This window comes from Copadichromis virginalis, linkage group LG22 (assembly GCF_057382275.1).
Source record: "Copadichromis virginalis isolate Kocher_CV1m ecotype Utaka linkage group LG22, C_Virginalis_male_GT1.1, whole genome shotgun sequence".
Lineage (NCBI taxonomy): Eukaryota > Metazoa > Chordata > Actinopteri > Cichliformes > Cichlidae > Copadichromis > Copadichromis virginalis.
Window position 1 is genome coordinate 5,661,493 of NC_140638.1, and position 16,983 is coordinate 5,678,475.

At 38.5% G+C, this 16,983-nt stretch overlaps 2 protein-coding genes across 3 annotated transcripts; one reads left to right on the plus strand and one right to left on the minus strand.

Moving 5' to 3' along the window:
- The first annotated feature begins 980 nt into the window (after positions 1-980).
- On the plus strand, positions 981-5,335 carry LOC146682521 (uncharacterized). 2 transcript variants are annotated; one of them, XM_085446211.1, is made up of 6 exons: positions 981-1,227; positions 2,137-3,046; positions 3,314-3,410; positions 3,784-3,894; positions 4,343-4,509; positions 4,842-5,335. In XM_085446211.1, the coding sequence occupies exons 2-6, from the start codon at positions 2,139-2,141 to the stop codon at positions 5,302-5,304; spliced, it is 1,746 nt and encodes a 581-aa protein (XP_085302337.1). In that variant the 5' UTR covers positions 981-1,227; positions 2,137-2,138; the 3' UTR covers positions 5,305-5,335. The 2 variants fall into 2 exon arrangements, with proteins under 2 accessions (XP_085302337.1, XP_085302338.1); XM_085446212.1 differs by lacking the exons at positions 981-1,227; positions 2,137-3,046 and adding an exon at positions 3,054-3,213.
- Positions 5,336-7,240: 1,905 nt separating this feature from the next.
- LOC146682522 (uncharacterized) lies at positions 7,241-11,504 on the minus strand. The gene is made up of 12 exons (XM_085446708.1): positions 11,372-11,504; positions 10,796-10,828; positions 10,610-10,699; positions 10,127-10,198; positions 9,930-10,018; positions 9,715-9,817; positions 9,347-9,449; positions 9,215-9,267; positions 9,029-9,107; positions 8,335-8,807; positions 7,938-8,131; positions 7,241-7,826 (listed from the first exon to the last, which is right to left on the minus strand). The coding sequence occupies exons 1-12, from the start codon at positions 11,420-11,422 to the stop codon at positions 7,682-7,684; spliced, it is 1,485 nt and encodes a 494-aa protein (XP_085302834.1). The 5' UTR covers positions 11,423-11,504; the 3' UTR covers positions 7,241-7,681.
- Between the last annotated feature and the right edge of the window lie 5,479 nt (positions 11,505-16,983).

Here is a 16,983-nt window from a genome sequence, read left to right on the forward strand (position 1 = left end):
TGGTGAGCTCATCACTGGACTCATTTCAGTTTGGCTACCAGATTGGCACTGGAGTGAATGATCCCGTCTCTACAGTGCGGGAGCCCCACAGGGAACAGTTTTGCCTCCGTTCCTCTACACTGCAGACTTCTCTCACAAATCCACCCAGTGCTTCCTGCAGAAGTTCTCTGATGACTCTGCAATAGTCAGCCTCATAACTGATGGGGATGACAGGGAGTAGAGAGAACTGACCCAAGGCTTTGTTGACTGGTGCCAGAAGAACTACGTCCAGATCTACACTAGAAAAACCAAGGAGCTGGTGGCAGTCTTCCGCAGGCCCAAACATCCTCCACTGCAACCACTAAAAATGCAAGGTATGGACATGGAGGCTCTGGATAGCTACAGGTACCTTGGTGTTGTTGGGATTGAAAATGTTTGATTTATTTTACTAAAATATGTGGTTATAATAATTTTAATACATTTACTGCAAATGTCCTCATTCGAGTTTGCACTCAGTCTTCTGAAGGTCATAAGCTTCATTCGGCGTGACTGTCCAAACTGATATATTGTGGGAAATGACTTAGAGTGCAGAAGGCTAAATGCAAACACACTTTCACACATAGATAATAATTAAAATAAGTTCCTGGGTCAGAGAGTTCCGAACACGATATTCTAAACCAACTTTGAATCACTAGAAGAACCATGGATAATAACATTAGTTTATCAAGGCTAGCCAGAGAGGTGTTTTGCTTTTCTGTCTCTTACAGACGAGGGAGCAGAAACCAGACAAGGTCACGGTAATACGAGGATGCTTTGAAGCAGACACCAAGACTGCCATGTCCGTGCGGGAGGAAGATAGTTCTTATAATCTCTGTTTTTGTCTCACTATATAATGTTGTACAGCCCACTTGAGGGTCATCCTTTTTCTGAAACATGCTGCTAGTTCACATAGAGGTCCACGGCGCTGTGTAAGCTGTGTAAACTTGTCATTTCAACTGGACGATCTGATTTCCTCGTGTCAGCATTGTTCCCACATCATCATAATTAATGTTGTTCCAGGTTCAACATTGCAAGTGACCAATCACCTTCTTGTGACGTCATTCCTTTGCGACTTCGAAATACCCGCCTTCGAGTATTTCGAAATACAAGTGAAGAAGCGAAAAACCGCCGCCTGTCCGCCGAATTTGAAGTCAATTCGCCTGTCCGCCGAATTTGAAGTCAATTTAGGATACTTTCCTTTAATAAACGGTAAGCATTATACATATGTTCCTCACTTGGCTTGCTGTTTGTTTGCTAGCGATAGGCTACTTGACGACAGCATTAGCTAACCAGTGTTCTCTAGACCAGCGTTCCCCAACTTTTTGGGTGTTTCGTGGCCCGGGGGTTGGGTCAGGCAAAATTGCAGTAGCTTCCCTGATCATTTTACAAACATAAGTGAAGAGAATCTGGACTAAAAGGCCTAGACTTATGGTTGTGTGCTGAATCTATGAATCAAACTATCACCTGGAAACATAATTAACTGGTCCATAGCTGTGAAACTGGACATGAGTTCTTGATTCTATGGAGATTAACAGTAATCCACAAATTTACAAATTTGTCCTGGGACATCGCGTAAATGTTGTCCCTGGGACATCGCGTAAATGTTGTCCCTGAGACATCGCGTAAATGTTGTCCCTGGGACATCGCGTAAATGTTGTCCCTGGGACATCGCGTAAATGTTGTCCCTGGGACATCGCGTAAATGTTGTCCCTGGGACATCATGTAGAAGTTACCCTGGGACATCGTGTAGATGTTGTCCCTGGGACATCGCGTAAATGTTGTCCCTGAGACATCGCGTAAATGTTGTCCCTGGGACATCGCGTAAATGTTGTCCCTGGGACATCGCGTAAATGTTGTCCCTGGGACATCATGTAGAAGTTACCCTGGGACATCGTGTAGATGTTGTCCCTGGGACATCATGTTAAAGTTGCCAGAGACATACCATATGAAAGTTTAGCTTCTTTTAGCCCCTGTTTGTTTTATATTATTTTATATATATATATATTTTTTTTTTAAATATTATATTTAATATTTACATTGTATTGCAAAAAACCCCAAAACAAGTTAAAATGAATTAATGAATATTGACTAATTAAACCTTCGTTATTTTTCCACCAGAAATGGACGACATAATTAGAAGAAGTGTTCTGAATGACGAAAAAAAAAGAACTGGAAAAGACACACAACTTTGTGTGCATGTGTCACAATGCCAGGAGGACCCATTCAGTGTTGTGTTAGAAAAATTGAACTCATTAACCCTTCATGGACATTATAAATGTTTAAATGTTGCCTCAGGTAAAGACAGGAAAAGAGACTATTACAAATTCAACTGCATCAGAGCTGGGGAAAAAAGTCGAAACAGCTACAGAGCAGTGGGCTGTAAGGCCTATGTTTCATTTAAAGTACTCAAATGTTGGAAAGACCACACAGTCATCGTGCAGCGTACATATGATAAGCATGATGGGCATGATCCTTCGGACCCAAAAGACGCACATTTCAACAATATTTCCAGTGATTTGAGGAGGAAGATTGAGGAACTGCTTTCCCTTGGAACTAAGCCAGCCATCATACTAACCGAATGTCATAAATGGGCCAAAGAACATGGACACAGAGATCTTCACAACAGAGAGCATTTTGTCACACCACGTGACATTGACAGTGTTAGAACCTGCATGATGAGGAAGAAGCACTTTAACTGTGGAGACAGTCAAAGTGTACATACCTTACTTAATGGAAAACATCAAGAACATGTTCTCTTCTATCAACCATACACATCTGACCAAGAACTAATGATTGTTTTGCAGACACCTGTAATGAAATCAAACATGGAGAACTATGCAAAACAGTTAGTATTTGTTGACACCACGCACTGCGTTAACCAGTATTCATTTCCCTTATTCACACTTGTTGTAAGAGATGATTATGGGCATGGAGTCCCTGTGGCCTATGCTATTGTCAGCAACGAAAGTCAGAAAACCCTGGAAACTGTTCTTGGAATAGTTTGTGAGCATTTCCCAACTTCCCCGAGGTAAATAATACATTGACAGCTATTAATTTTGAAATAATTCCTTTTCAAAAAAGTTATAACATGCCAGAATCTAATGCTATAGCTGCAGCATGGGCTGCAAAAAACTTTCCTTTCCAGTTGTTAAAGTTATTCCTATAGGCTGTATGCAGTATTTTATATATCTACTTGTGAGTTGAAATGTTTAATTTGGCATTGAAGTGGTGCTTTGAGATAGCAAAACATTTTCATACTGTTTAATCTCATTTAGTGTTTTCTTTTTTTCTGTAGAGCATTTATGGTTGACAAAGACTTTGCGGAAATAAATGCTTTGCAGAAGGTTTTTCCAGAGTCAGCTATCCTTCTATGCTGGTACCATGTCTTGCAGGTAAACCACATTGTTTTCTTTTCACGTTGTCTAAGATGCACCTGAAACACATTTTTACAACAGGGTCCTGTTGTTATGATTTGCCTCATTGTGATATTCACCTACTCAGGTTAATGAATATAAAGGGATAAAATGTTGAGTGACTATGTCCATCCATTTAAGACCACAGTGCACTCATCTTCTGGTGGCTGCTTCCCAAAGCTCTTTTTGACATTTAAAAATATGTTTGCCTGGTTGATTTCTGTAATGCACAGGTCCTCTTGTCCAGTGAGTGACAAAGTTATTTTTGGACGTCAGCTTTCTTTTATGCTTTTTGTACAGCTGCTCCTCTGTCTCTCTCTCCAGATTAACTTTTTTTCTCTTACATTCACAGGCTGTTAATCGATGGCTTTCAAAATCAGAGTCCGGGGTCCATGGGCTTTCTAACACCCAAAAGAGAAATGAAATCATTTCTTTCTTTTGTAAGCTGAAAGCTTGCACATCTGTAAGTGTAATTTGTCTATTTCACATTTTGATTTCTTGATTACACTAAGAGCATAATAACTTTCAGTTGCTAAAAAAAGTTACAGAGAGATACAAAATAGATTTTTGAAACAATTTCTAAAACTGGCTTCTTATCTTGCTTATCAAAACAAGTACTTAAGCTGTGCAGAACATCATTGTGTCACCCACTGTGCAGTAGAACTTGTGAGTGGGATTCTTTCACAGACAGATGCTGAAACCAAATATGCTTATAGGTTTAGTGTTCCTTCTTAGCCATTGTAAGGGAAGAAATAATTGCTTCTTAATACAAAAACACGACATATTATTAATAACTTAAAATTCTTAATGTTATTCAATAAAAGGAAAAGGGCTTCAATACATAATATTAAAGATTTCAATAGGTCTGTTAAATGGATTGAAATATATTCTGTTGCATCCAATTCTCTTAGGAGGACGACTTTAAAGCCACATCAGCAGAGTTCTGCCAGACATTTAAGCAATACCCTTTGGTGTGCCAGTATTTTCAGAAGCACTGGGAAGGCATTGGCCACATGTGGTGTGACTACGGCCGTCGCTTCAGTCACGCTCGTTCTGAAACAAACAATGTGATTGAAAGGTATGATTTATTATTTTGACCTCATTCAATTGTATTGCTGAAAAAAAGATATTATGCTTTAATCCAAGAGGCTAAACTGAGTAGGTTCGTCATGTCATTGCCAGAACAGGTTTTAGGCAAATCCTTTAAATTCTAGCAGCGTTTTTTATGTTATCACAACAAAAAACAGAGTAGGTGGATTTGCCTAAATCAGCTAAACCGGCACAGAGCATTCCTTTATAAAAGACGTGTGCAACAGGTATTCCAATTTTTTAAAAAATAATACAGTCTTGATTAAAACTTTAAATTCCTTCAATTACAGTTACTAATCATTTCAAATAACTGTTTTTCAGATTTTTCCACCGCCTGAAATATCAGTTTTTATCTGGCTACAAGAATAGGCGTTTGGATGATCTGATTGAAGTGCTCCTAGGGAAGGCCGACGACTACTTCTCAGTCATAAAAACCCTGCAAGATGTGGGCCGCATGAAAAACAGGTTTGCTGACACCTTGTCTCAAGTTTCAGACTCTGCTTCAAGACTGATGGAAAGTGGTTGGGCTCTTAAAATTACAGTCAAGAACAGCCATGGACTTAATGCATATCAAGTCCCATCTGAGTCAAGAGAAGACATGGTGTATGATGTCTGCCCTGTTGAGTCCTACTGCAACTGTACATATGGCTTACGAGGACTTCTTTGCAAGCATCTAGTGTTACTTGCAAAATTAGCAGAGGCTGACAATGACATCTATCCAAACATGGAAACAGACCTTGGCAAGAATTGCAGTGAAAGAAAGGCATTACTTTGTACACTGTGAGGACTTGAAAGTGATAAAAATGCCAAGTTTGTTTGGAAATCTGTGTTTTTTTGCATCGGCTGAAACACTTCAGTGCACTTGTTGTACGTTCTCTCACTATAACACATGTGCTTGCCTGAAGGTGGCTTGTAGCCATTTTAAACAAATGAAAAACTCTCTGAAAAGTCCTCTATCAACTTTGAATGACACTCCTGTAGTTGAAAGCACAGACAAAAAATGCACAGAAGATGCAGTTGGAAAACTAAATGCTGTTAAACAGTGGGCATTCATTCCAGAGGGTATTACTGCAATGATAGATGAACTGCATACAAATGTCTTAAAAACAAAACAAGTAGGCAAAAGTATATGCCAGTACGAAATAAAGACGACAGATAATGCACGCAAAATTAGGCCAGTGTATTCTAGCAAGAAACGTTCGGCCAGCATCGACATTCCAACAGTCTGAAAATGAATGTGAACAGTCGATAACCACTGAAAGAGAGACATACTCTGGAGAAAATGAAAACCTTTTGGAATACAAAACAAAAAAGAGAAGAGTTAAAGCTAAGTATATGCACAAGTAGACTTTTGTGTGACATTTCAAAGGGACTGCATCCATTACTTCTGTTTATTGAAACCTAAAGCTGAATAGCTGTCTTAACTTTCTGCCAAGGAACAGATGAAAAGAAATTGTTTGGTCTCTCAAGCAGTTGTTATTTATGTGTGTTATTCATTACTTTGGCTTGGTTGCTGTTTTTGATACAAATTCATCTGTGCCCATTGTAATATTTTCATATGTTACTATTTTTATATTGCTATGCATTATAAATAAAGGATTACTTATTACTATTAAAGGTCTGCATTTGTAATTGTTGGTATTATTTATAAAATATGCGCTCTTAAGTTTTTTTGCTCCATAAAACGATACCTGTCACTTTTTGGACATAGAGTATCAGCTGTTGAGAATCCTGGCTCATACAAAATAGAAGTAAAAGGTTTCAACATCCAGCCTTTTTATGATTAAATACAAAGTGTAATAACAGAGTTATTGGGGTGTGATTTTGTTAATAGTTAGTCTTAAGTATAAGTTTAATAGTAATGAGTAAGAAAATATAGCCAGAATAATGGAATGAGACTAACACCTGACCTCACACTGAGATTTGGTATGAAGTGGCATGTTTGTGCTAATGCTGACATTGGGGCTCAGAGTTCCTCTGTGTGTATATATTTGTGAACGTTAACTTGGCTAATGTCCAAGGGTTTGACTGCTTTCCTGTTGGATTGTATCACAAAGAACAGGGATAAGAGCACCAGTGGCCGTGCACAACCGGCATTAGCTCAGAGTAGATTAGACTTCAGTATAGTGCAAGTGATTTGATTTCATGATTATTTGATTCAGTTTTTTCTGTGTTCAAGCTCAATTACTTTAATAAAATATGTTGAATTCAAACAAATAAATAAACAAATAAACTGTGGACATTACCCTTTTAAACCTTTCTGAAACAAGACAGGTAAAAACCAGTGTATAAAAGTTTACACAGGTATAAATAGCTCTAACACTTTACTCCAGCCTGGCGTCCACACATGTGGACATCACATTTTGGGTTATTTAGACCAAAATACTAAATCTTGATCAACAAGTGCCTGATATACAGTTATGAGGACATTATACTGCAACTGTTCTATCGAAATTTCAAATTAATGTCCTCATATGTGGCTCTCAGTTTTCTCAGAAACAAAAATTAGGTAAAAAAAACAAAACCTGGTAATTCTTTCTTTTTACATTCATCGGGTTCCAATCGGCCCAAATATCAAAGAGAAATTAAAAATGCATGCCATGGAAGATTTCGGGTCTTAGGGGGTTAAAATGACCAGACCCCTCCGGCCTGTTTTCCAGGCCACTAAATTAAACCCAGTCAATTACCAATTGAACAGAATAAAAACCTACGAGGTCCACTAATAGTCCAAAAGTCCAAATCTTTAATAGAAAAGACAGGCAGAACTCAAACAAACAATAATCCAAACGAGGAGCATATATACACACTGGAAAGTAAATAATTATAAGTTATTAAATCAGACTAATTAAATACAGTAAAACTAATAAGGGAAGACGAACACACGGGAAATAAAAATAACAGTGTAAACATACCAAAACTCAAAATAAAACAGGAAAGCTACTACAAACCGAGTGTGACACAATTACATTCATATTGAAACATATGTGATAATTTTCTTTCTTTGTAGCATTTTTAAGATATGTGTTAGAACAGTCATTATGCTGTTTGGATTAGGAACCAATCATTTTTGCCAAATAGTTAACACAAACTTAGAACAACAATGAACAATTTTCAAGATTCTGATTTACAGAACAAACAAAAGTCACAAAAGGTTTCATTATTTAAGAGACAAGATCAAGTTTTTCACACAGGAATGAAATGACAGAATCCAGTGCAGCGGGGCCAAAGGTGTGTGTCAGCAAACTGAAGGTTGAGGAATCAGTCAGCTCATGTTTAAGATTGTGTTGGATTTTGAGAAGAGTCTGTCTGTTATTAGAAAGTAAGATTAACAATGTTACACCAATAACCCAAAAATGACGGGGAAATGACAAATAATACCAAAAAAGATACAACTTTCATATTGTTTTACTAACTTACTTTGTCATATCAGCACTTGAATGGTCGATGCCTTTACAGACCATGTCTGTTGTGACATCGCAGGCCAATCTTCCGGCAAACCCGAGGGCTAGCTCCCCAGCCTCCTCTTCACTCAGAACACTAAACACTGTTACTTTAGTTTTGGCCTTCTTAGGCCTGTCAAGAATCATTGCGGGCAGTTTGGCTTTACGGCCCTAAAAAAGAAAAAGTGCAAACACCAAAAGAGCAGAGAGAGACACACACACGCGCACAAAGTTAATTAAATGCTTTTGTTTACATGGTGTAATTGTGTATATGTTGCAGCAAATGCACAATTTCCAGCCACATTGTCACTTCATTGATACGAGTAACCCGGATTTATTTCAGGTGACATCAAAATCACGAAATGTATACCTACCCCAATCAAACCTCTGAAACCATGAACTGACATGTTCTCTGCGTTGATTCTGCGCTTGATCTCGTCTTCTGTTATTGTGTAGGTTTTCTTTTTTGAGCTTGGTACAGATAAGCGACCATGCACTCTGTAAACTGTACTAGTTCCTTCTGAATCAGTTTGGAATTCTGTATCTGCATCGATCCTGTCAACATCATCAGCAGCAGCATTATCTGTACTCAGACTTGTGCCGTATACTTCTGCTTCTTTTTCTTTGTCTTCAGTCTGTGTACCTTCATCTCTGACTGTCAGTCTTCCTATCTCACTGTTACTTGTCGATTTGCTGCAGATGTTTTCTCCCTTAGGAACTTTTCCTTTGTCATTCGCTGCCTGATGCTTTCCCTGATGACATTCTTCACTGGCTACTTCTATTGCTCCTCCTGTATAGCCACCCACTATGCTGCACAACTCCTTTCCCTCTGCTGTGCTGCACTGTGCTGTTACATAAAGAAGAATGATATAAACAGCACTATATCAATTTAATTGTGAAGAGAAATCCCCACAATACGACACAGTTATGTCTAAAATAGTTTTGTGTAAAAACTGGATCTTGAAACGTCCACTTTAATTACACAGTCCTGGTGTGCAAAGGCAAAATTACGAAAAAAAAATTCACTTTAAACATTTTTGGACATTGTTTAGTTATATTGTGACGTACTCTCACAGAAGATACAGATGCCACAAACAGACTTTGAACAACGCATGTGCTTGTATGCACCACATTTCTGGCACTGCACCTGTGAATTAAAAAAAAAAAAAGAAGAAGAAATAAACAAACAAAAAACAAATGAACAAAGTCCATTAAATAAACAATCTATATGGCTAAGGACATGTCATAGTGTACCCGGTCTTTGGCTGCAATCACACACCAGCACTGACTGCACTTCCTAGTTCGATCTGCAAAATATAATTTGTTTAAGTACAAGTTACATTTTCCAATGTTAGAGAAAAAGAAGGCAGCTAATTTTATCTTTACCTATTGAGGAAAATAAGTAGTGGCAAAGTCGGGACCTGAGCTTTGTGATTTCAGTGTTGTACTCCTCCACTTGTGTTTTACCGTCAATGAGAGATTGGGCAAACTAATAATTGACGAAGAAAAAAAAAAAAAAAAAGAACAAAAAGAATTAGATTAACAAAGAAATGTTTGTTTGTTTTTAACCCCCCCCCCCCCCCCCCCCGAGAAAAAAAAAAAAAACAGAGCAACCAAAGCAAAGCATTACTGCTGAAATGGTTCAATCTACAAAAAAAATTGAGATTTTACCATCCTGCCTCTAAGGCTTTAAAAACTGAATAGGCAAAAATGTAAACATTACTTATATAGGTTAAAGCTATAGTTTTCAGTACCATTATGACATGCACTCCACATGAGTTCCCATCCTGTTGATGTGGGTGGCTCACATGTGACAAGGTCCACTCTCCAGCGCAGCCTCTTGCTGAAGCAAATGAGCTGAGAGATCGCAGTTATTACAAATAAAAAGCATATAGAGAAATCAATAACCACGTTCGGTAATGATTTCAATTAAATTAAATATGTTATGTTAAATATGTTAATTAATTACCTCCAGTTTTTCAACACCGCACTTTTTCTGACCTCCAACTCGCCAAATGAATTCATATAGACTATGGTCCTCTTGGGTATGTCACAAAACTGTTTTGTAAAAAGATGGATATGGTAGGCTTGGGCCTTGAGCTTTCCTAATGAGGGACACTGAAAAGTATCATGCACTAGAGAGAGTGCAAAATCTGTGCAACTTACAAACAAGGTCCAGTGGCTGCCGTTTTCCAGACAGGCTCCAATCAATTTCTCATACATCTGAAAGATGTTTTTCTGGAAATAAAAATAATGTGACAAGTATGTTTTTCTGTCAAGAATGACACTGCAAAACTGCGAAAGCTTGTCAGGTGAGACTTGTAATTAATTCTGCAGATACACAAACATATAGAAAGTGTCATTTTTGGTTTACATTAATTAATTTCTATAGTGTGTACAAAACAAATCAAGACCACAGACTCAACACGCACCACTCAATTTTTGGTGTTCTTTATCAGTTGGCCAAGACAGAAATGTTTTAATCTGTGTGCATTGCTTTTGAGCAAGTCTTTACACAGAAAAGGTTTCAGAAAGGTATTTTTCAGGTTCTTCTGACAAGGCTTCAATTTTGGAAAATGCTGTTTGTTTATAGTGGCAACTTATAAACCCTTTGTGATAAGAACATAGTTACCACAGTCCAAGTCATACCTTCAAAAAGTATGCACTTTGTGCTCTTGTGGACCCATCCAAAATTTTTCCAGTGATTTGGCTTGGTATTGGATAAATGTGAGGGAAATTCTATAAAAATAACATAAATACACCTATGTTTTCAAATACATTACAAAAAACGTAAACATGCTATGTCATTATGATCAAACAAGCTTTTCAACATACCTCACACTGCAAATAGATTAGGCCATCTATTACCTTATAAAACAAATAAATAAATACATATAAATAAAAACAGAACTAAGGAATACGATTCATTAAGTAAATTGTACAATAAAGTGTATTTAAAGCAGAATTCAACATTAGTTTTATGACAACATAAAAGGATTTTTATGTCAAGAGGTACCTAATCTGAAATGTTAGTCTGGTCAAACAGGGATTTCAAACTTGAAATACCAATAGAGTTTGGTCCAGCTACTCCCACAAGGTAATCTGTGAGAAAGCATATGCTGTAGTCAACAGATATCATTTTCTTTTTGCATGCTGCAACCATCATCCATTTCAGTCTTCTAGGAGCTTTGTCTGGTTGTAGTTCTTTTTTCTCCTCCTCTCCCCTCATCTATTAATTAAATTGTTTTCTGACCTTCCTAACTGTTTCCGACCTGTCTTCCCAATGTGATGTTTAAGCAATATATGTATGGTCAGAAGGGGGTGAAATTTTCATTGCAGTTGTACGTGTAACATTGCATGTGATAATAAAAGGCTTGATTGGTTGATTATTCAACATGAGTTGACATTTACCTGACATTGTGAAGGAGTCACAGTTTCTGTAAGGGTGTAAGAACATAACATGTGGATTTGTTACACTTCTTTTTCACAAGTTAATAACAATCAATAATTTTCATTCCATTATTTACAAGCTATCACACGATGTCCCAGGGACAACATCTACACGATGTCCCAGGGCAACTTCTACATGATGTCCCAGGGACAACATTTACGCGATGTCCCTGGGACAACATTTACGCGATGTACCAGGACAAATTTGTAAATTTGTGGATTACTGTTAATCTCCATAGAATCAAGAACTCATGTCCAGTTTCACAGCTATGGACCAGTTAATTATGTTTCCAGGTGATAGTTTGATTCATAGATTCAGCACACAACCATAAGTCTAGGCCTTTTAGTCCAGATTCTCTTCACTTATGTTTGTAAAATGATCAGGGAAGCTACTGCAATTTTGCCTGACCCAACCCCCGGGCCACGAAACACCCAAAAAGTTGGGGAACGCTGGTCTAGAGAACACTGGTTAGCTAATGCTGTCGTCAAGTAGCAAACAAACAGCAAGCCAAGTGAGGAACATATGTATAATGCTTACCGTTTATTAAAGGAAAGTATCCTAAATTGACTTCAAATTCGGCGGACAGGCGGCGGTTTTTCGCTTCTTCACTTGTATTTCGAAATAATCGAAGGCGGGTATTTCGAAGTCGCAACGGAATGACGTCACAAGAAGGTGATTGGTCACTTGCAATGTTGAACCTGGAACAACATTAATTATGATGATGTGGGAACAATGCTGACATGAGGAAATCAGATCGTCCATTTCAACTGCCAAAAGCAAAGTAAATCCTTTTTTTTTTTTTTTTTGTGTCCCGTTTGGATCTTTAGCCATCAGAATTGTTGTCTTAAGGCCAAGAAAGATGCCAAGCGGATTTATTTTACCAAGTGGATCATCATGGCCTTGCCATATTGGTCCATTTGATTGACCTTTATTATAATTATGAATTTATTTTATTTTCAGTTGCTACAAACGGGACAGACATGACTGGGGGATAGGACAGGGAGAAAGAATGAAAGAAAGAGAGGGAGAGAAAGAAAACCAAAGGGGAGAAGAGACGGTGAGAAGGGGGGGAAGAAAGAAAACAAACAAACAAAAAAACAAAACACCTGGGTCACCTGTATGGAGAAAAAAAACAGAAGAGAAAGCAAACAACAAAGAGCAACATAATAAAAAAAAAAGCACCATTACAATAAACTAGCTAGCAGTAGATATCAGTAGATACTAAATAAACAAAAGATATTGTGCAGCACGCAAGATAGACAGCGCACAATGTGCTTTGAGGCAGCAGCCAAGAATACCCGTGTGTACACCTGTGTGCATACCTGTGTGGATCAGCATGCTTGCATTCCAAAGGTTTCTCCATGTAACGATCTGCTAGGGAGTGTGGGGAGCCACAGCCCCGTCCTCCAGGGTATGAAGCAGGTATGGAGGAGATCAAAACTCCAGACATCCAGAGGCCCCCAGAACACAAGAGACCAAGGAAGACCCACAGAGGGGCAGCCTTTCTCCTGAGATTCCTTCCAAAAATTCTGTACACGGCAGTGTTTACCTGAAGAATAAACTGGACTGGAGTCACAATTCAAATGCTTTCTACAGGAAAGCGCAGAGCAGGCTGTACCTGCTGCAGAGGCTCAGGTCTTGTGGAAAGACTCTGAAGTTGCATTATTGCACAGCACAACAATCAGAAAATATGCCTGCAATGTTAATGCCTTATTATAGTGTTTTCAGTAGGAGAAACTTTTTGTCACTAATCCAAGTGACTTCTTCAGTATCAGCTGACTGCCCAACCTTATAAACAGTACATCTGAATGAACAATGGGCTGTGAGGTTAGTTTCTTGATGATTAGTGTAGAGGATGGAAATCAGCCAGGACGACTCATGAAACGTGGGCCGACATCTTGTTGAATATAGGTGTGTAAATCCAAAAATGTGCAGCAGGTCAATTGATCACAGCCTGTACAATAAGAAAATCTACGTAAGGTCTTTATAGAAATTATTGTGAGTTATTAGTCTTTTCCCCAACTGTTTTTAGGGACCTCTACCCCCCACTGAATCCCACTTTAACCTCTCTCTACACATTTTCCTGTTTAGAGGCAAACACACCCTCTACAATGTAGGCAACAGAAAACAGATTTTGTTTTCCTTCTCGGTCTCTGCTGATGTTCTGCTTACGTGATTAACTTTTCACTGACATAAAGTTGGTATTTCCATCTACTAATATTATTTTATTATTACACTGATATAGCACAAAATCCAGCTAGCTTTGCATAAAAATATGTGGTAGAAATATTCTTCAGTGAGATACTTTTACTTTTTGGCAAGAGTCTGTACATTTTCACTTTCTCTTGAATAAAGAAATTTAATCTGTACTTCAACTTTCCCTAGAGTATTTTTCAACGCCATTATCTGGACTTCTACTTAAGCACACAAATATCTGTACTTTTGCCACCTCTGGTCAAATTGTAGTGTTACAAGTCCTTGGATCAGAGACATTAATCTTTGTCAGTTGTACCATGAGGTTTAATTATTCAGTGACTTAATCAGGACTGTCTTACAATGATTTCTGAATAAACTAGGCTAGTCTATTATTGAACAAAGGGAAATTAAGTCATAATTTCAATTTCCTCAGCTCTGTTCACAAAGAAGCATTTGTATTTTGCAAAATATCAGCAGTTTTAAAGACAGGGGAACAAAAGTGTATAACACAAATGTTTTTCAGTGACAGTAGGCAGATACTTCTTGTTGTATCAAATCTTAACACAGTGCAAACTCTATGGAAACTGGTAAAATGGTGGTTTCTTCATGTGGCACAGCTCAGTACTCATTGGCAGTGTTGGGACTAACGCGTTATTAAGTAACGCGTTACAGTAACTACGTTATTATTGTGGTAAAGAGCACGGTAACTAGTTATTATGCCAAAATCAGGAACGCGTTAGTCGTTACTGGGATTTAGATAGGGTCGTTACTCGTTACTTCGTGTGGTGGCTATCGCGGAGCTTCCACAGATTCAGCAACATTAGCAAGTGGTGGAGGCCAGCAGGTGGATGAAGGAAAAGGGACGCAGAAGGAAAAGAGACCCGAGGCGGCCGTCGGTCCAAGTGTGAACTGAACTTCAGGTAAGAAGTTATGACCTGCAGTCTCTCTGGGTCAGATATGAACCAAGTTTAGGTGGAGTTTATTTTCGTTATTCTGACTTTTTCCGTACTGCGTGCTAGCTAGCATGACGAAGTTTCTATACAGCTGGGTGGGTGCTATGAAGTTAATGATGCTGAACTTTATTTTGTTCATAAGTTATTAGAGTCCGTCCCGTCTGGTTTTCAGAGAAAACACTATGCGTTTCTTATTGAGGTGAAAAGGAACAGTTTGTCCGTAATTCAGCTACAATGAAAAAGGCACAAAGCTGGAGTTATTCTGTGTCTTTGCTGCACAGCTGCCTCTTCTTCTCTCATTCTCCCCCCTCCCTCTCCTGTTTCTACTTCAATCATGAAAACTGATCAATGATCAGCTGATTGGGTCTCTTGTTTGTTTATCTCCCACTTTGCGCCGAAAGAGGAAACCAGCGGATGTCGTGCTAAACAACAGCAGCACGTTTAAGCTTGATCAGCTGTTGTTAGTAGAAAGTAATATTAAATAAATTCTATCAGCTGATGTTTGCTGGAGCCACAGCTGTAAACCTGCTGGTCATGATATCGGTTTGTATATGTGGTGAGATGGAAACATGAAGGTGAAACCAGGAGATGTCCTTACTGAATCATCAGAGCTGAACAGGTGATGGAGAAACAGGTTTACCTTTTAGCTGACATAAATGAGTTGAAGGGAAGTTATGAACTGTTTCTGAGAGACAAATAACACCAGGATCCTTTTTTAGGTAGCTGACAGCTGGTAACTGTGCAGGTGCGGATCTAGCAAAGTTTTGCCAGGGGGGCCAGGTAGGGCATTAACAGGGAGATGTGGGCACAAAGAAATACTTTTCTTTCTTATTCTCATTTAAAATGTCTAGCTTTTAATAAATAATTATCTGAATCTTACAACAAACGATTGATTGATTGATGCATATATACCATCAGAACAGTGTACATCACTGTCACAACAGCGTTTGTTTTCATTCAAAGGCTTTATGATTTTTCCTATAATGGTGGGCCAGTCTCTAGTCAAAATGCCCGGGCCAATTTTTTGTCCCAGTCCAGCCATGTATGCAGCTCATCTGCAGTCTGGTGTTGCCTACATCTTCCTATTCGGAAGGCAGAATTTCCGAGTTCTGAGTACAATCGAAAGCACCACGACTGCAGTTTTTGTGTTGGATGTAAAAGGCACACATGACACTGTGACGTAGGCTAGAATCATGGCAGCAGTCAATGACGGTCCAGGCGTGGGATTTCTCTCGTGGAAATATGCACATTATTTTTTCCTTTCTATTGGTAGGTGGCACAGTGCACTGTGGCAAGTAAGCAAGCTAGGAGACTGGCAAAGTTATGGAAGCAAGAGAATTCTGAGTAAAACCAAAGTTACTTTCCCTAGTAACTCGTTACTTTGAAAGTAACGAGTAACTTGAAGTAACTGACTTACTTTTGAGAGAAGTAACTAGTAATGTAACTAAGTTACTATTTTAAAGTAACTTACCCAACACTGCTCATTGGGCAAAAAACCAAAAACAAAACTGTGATATTTCCAGTTTCTGTAGGGTCTAAAAAGCTTCCATTATTATTTCTTTCAACATTTCTGTATTGCTTCACAGTGTTAGCTAATAACAAATTATACAGTGAGTGCAGAATTATTAGGCAAGTTGTATTTTTGAGGAATAATTTTATTATTGAACAACAACCATGTTCTGTATGAACCCAAAAAACTCATTAATATCAAAGCTGAATGTTTTTGGAAGTAGTTTTTAGTTTGTTTTTAGTTTTAGCTATTTTAGGGGGATATCTGTGTGTGCAGGTGACTATTACTGTGCATAATTATTAGGCAACTTAACAAAAAACAAATATATACCCATTTCAATTATTTATTTTTACCAGTGAAACCAATATAACATCTCCACATTCACAAATATACATTTCTGACATTCAAAAACAAATCAGCGACCAATATAGCCACCTTTCTTTGCAAGGACACTCAAAAGCCTGCCATCCATGGATTCTGTCAGTGTTTTGATCTGTTCACCATCAACATTGCGTGCAGCAGCAACCACAGCCTCCCAGACACTGTTCAGACAGGTGTACTGTTTTCCCTCCTTGTAAATCTCACATTTGATGATGGACCAGGTTCTCAATGGGGTCCAGATCAGGTGAACAAGGAGGCCATGTCATTAGTTTTTCTTCTTTTATACCCTTTCTTGCCAGCCACGCTGTGGAGTACTTGGACACGTGTGATGGAGCATTGTCCTGCATGAAAATCATGTTTTTCTTGAAGGATGCAGACTTCTTCCTGTACCACTGCTTGAAGAAGGTGTCTTCCAGAAACTGGCAGTAGGACTGGGAGTTGAGCTTGACTCCATCCTCAACCCGAAAAGGCCCCACAAGCTCATCTTTGATGATACCAGCCCAAACCAGTACTCCACCTCCACCTTGCTAGC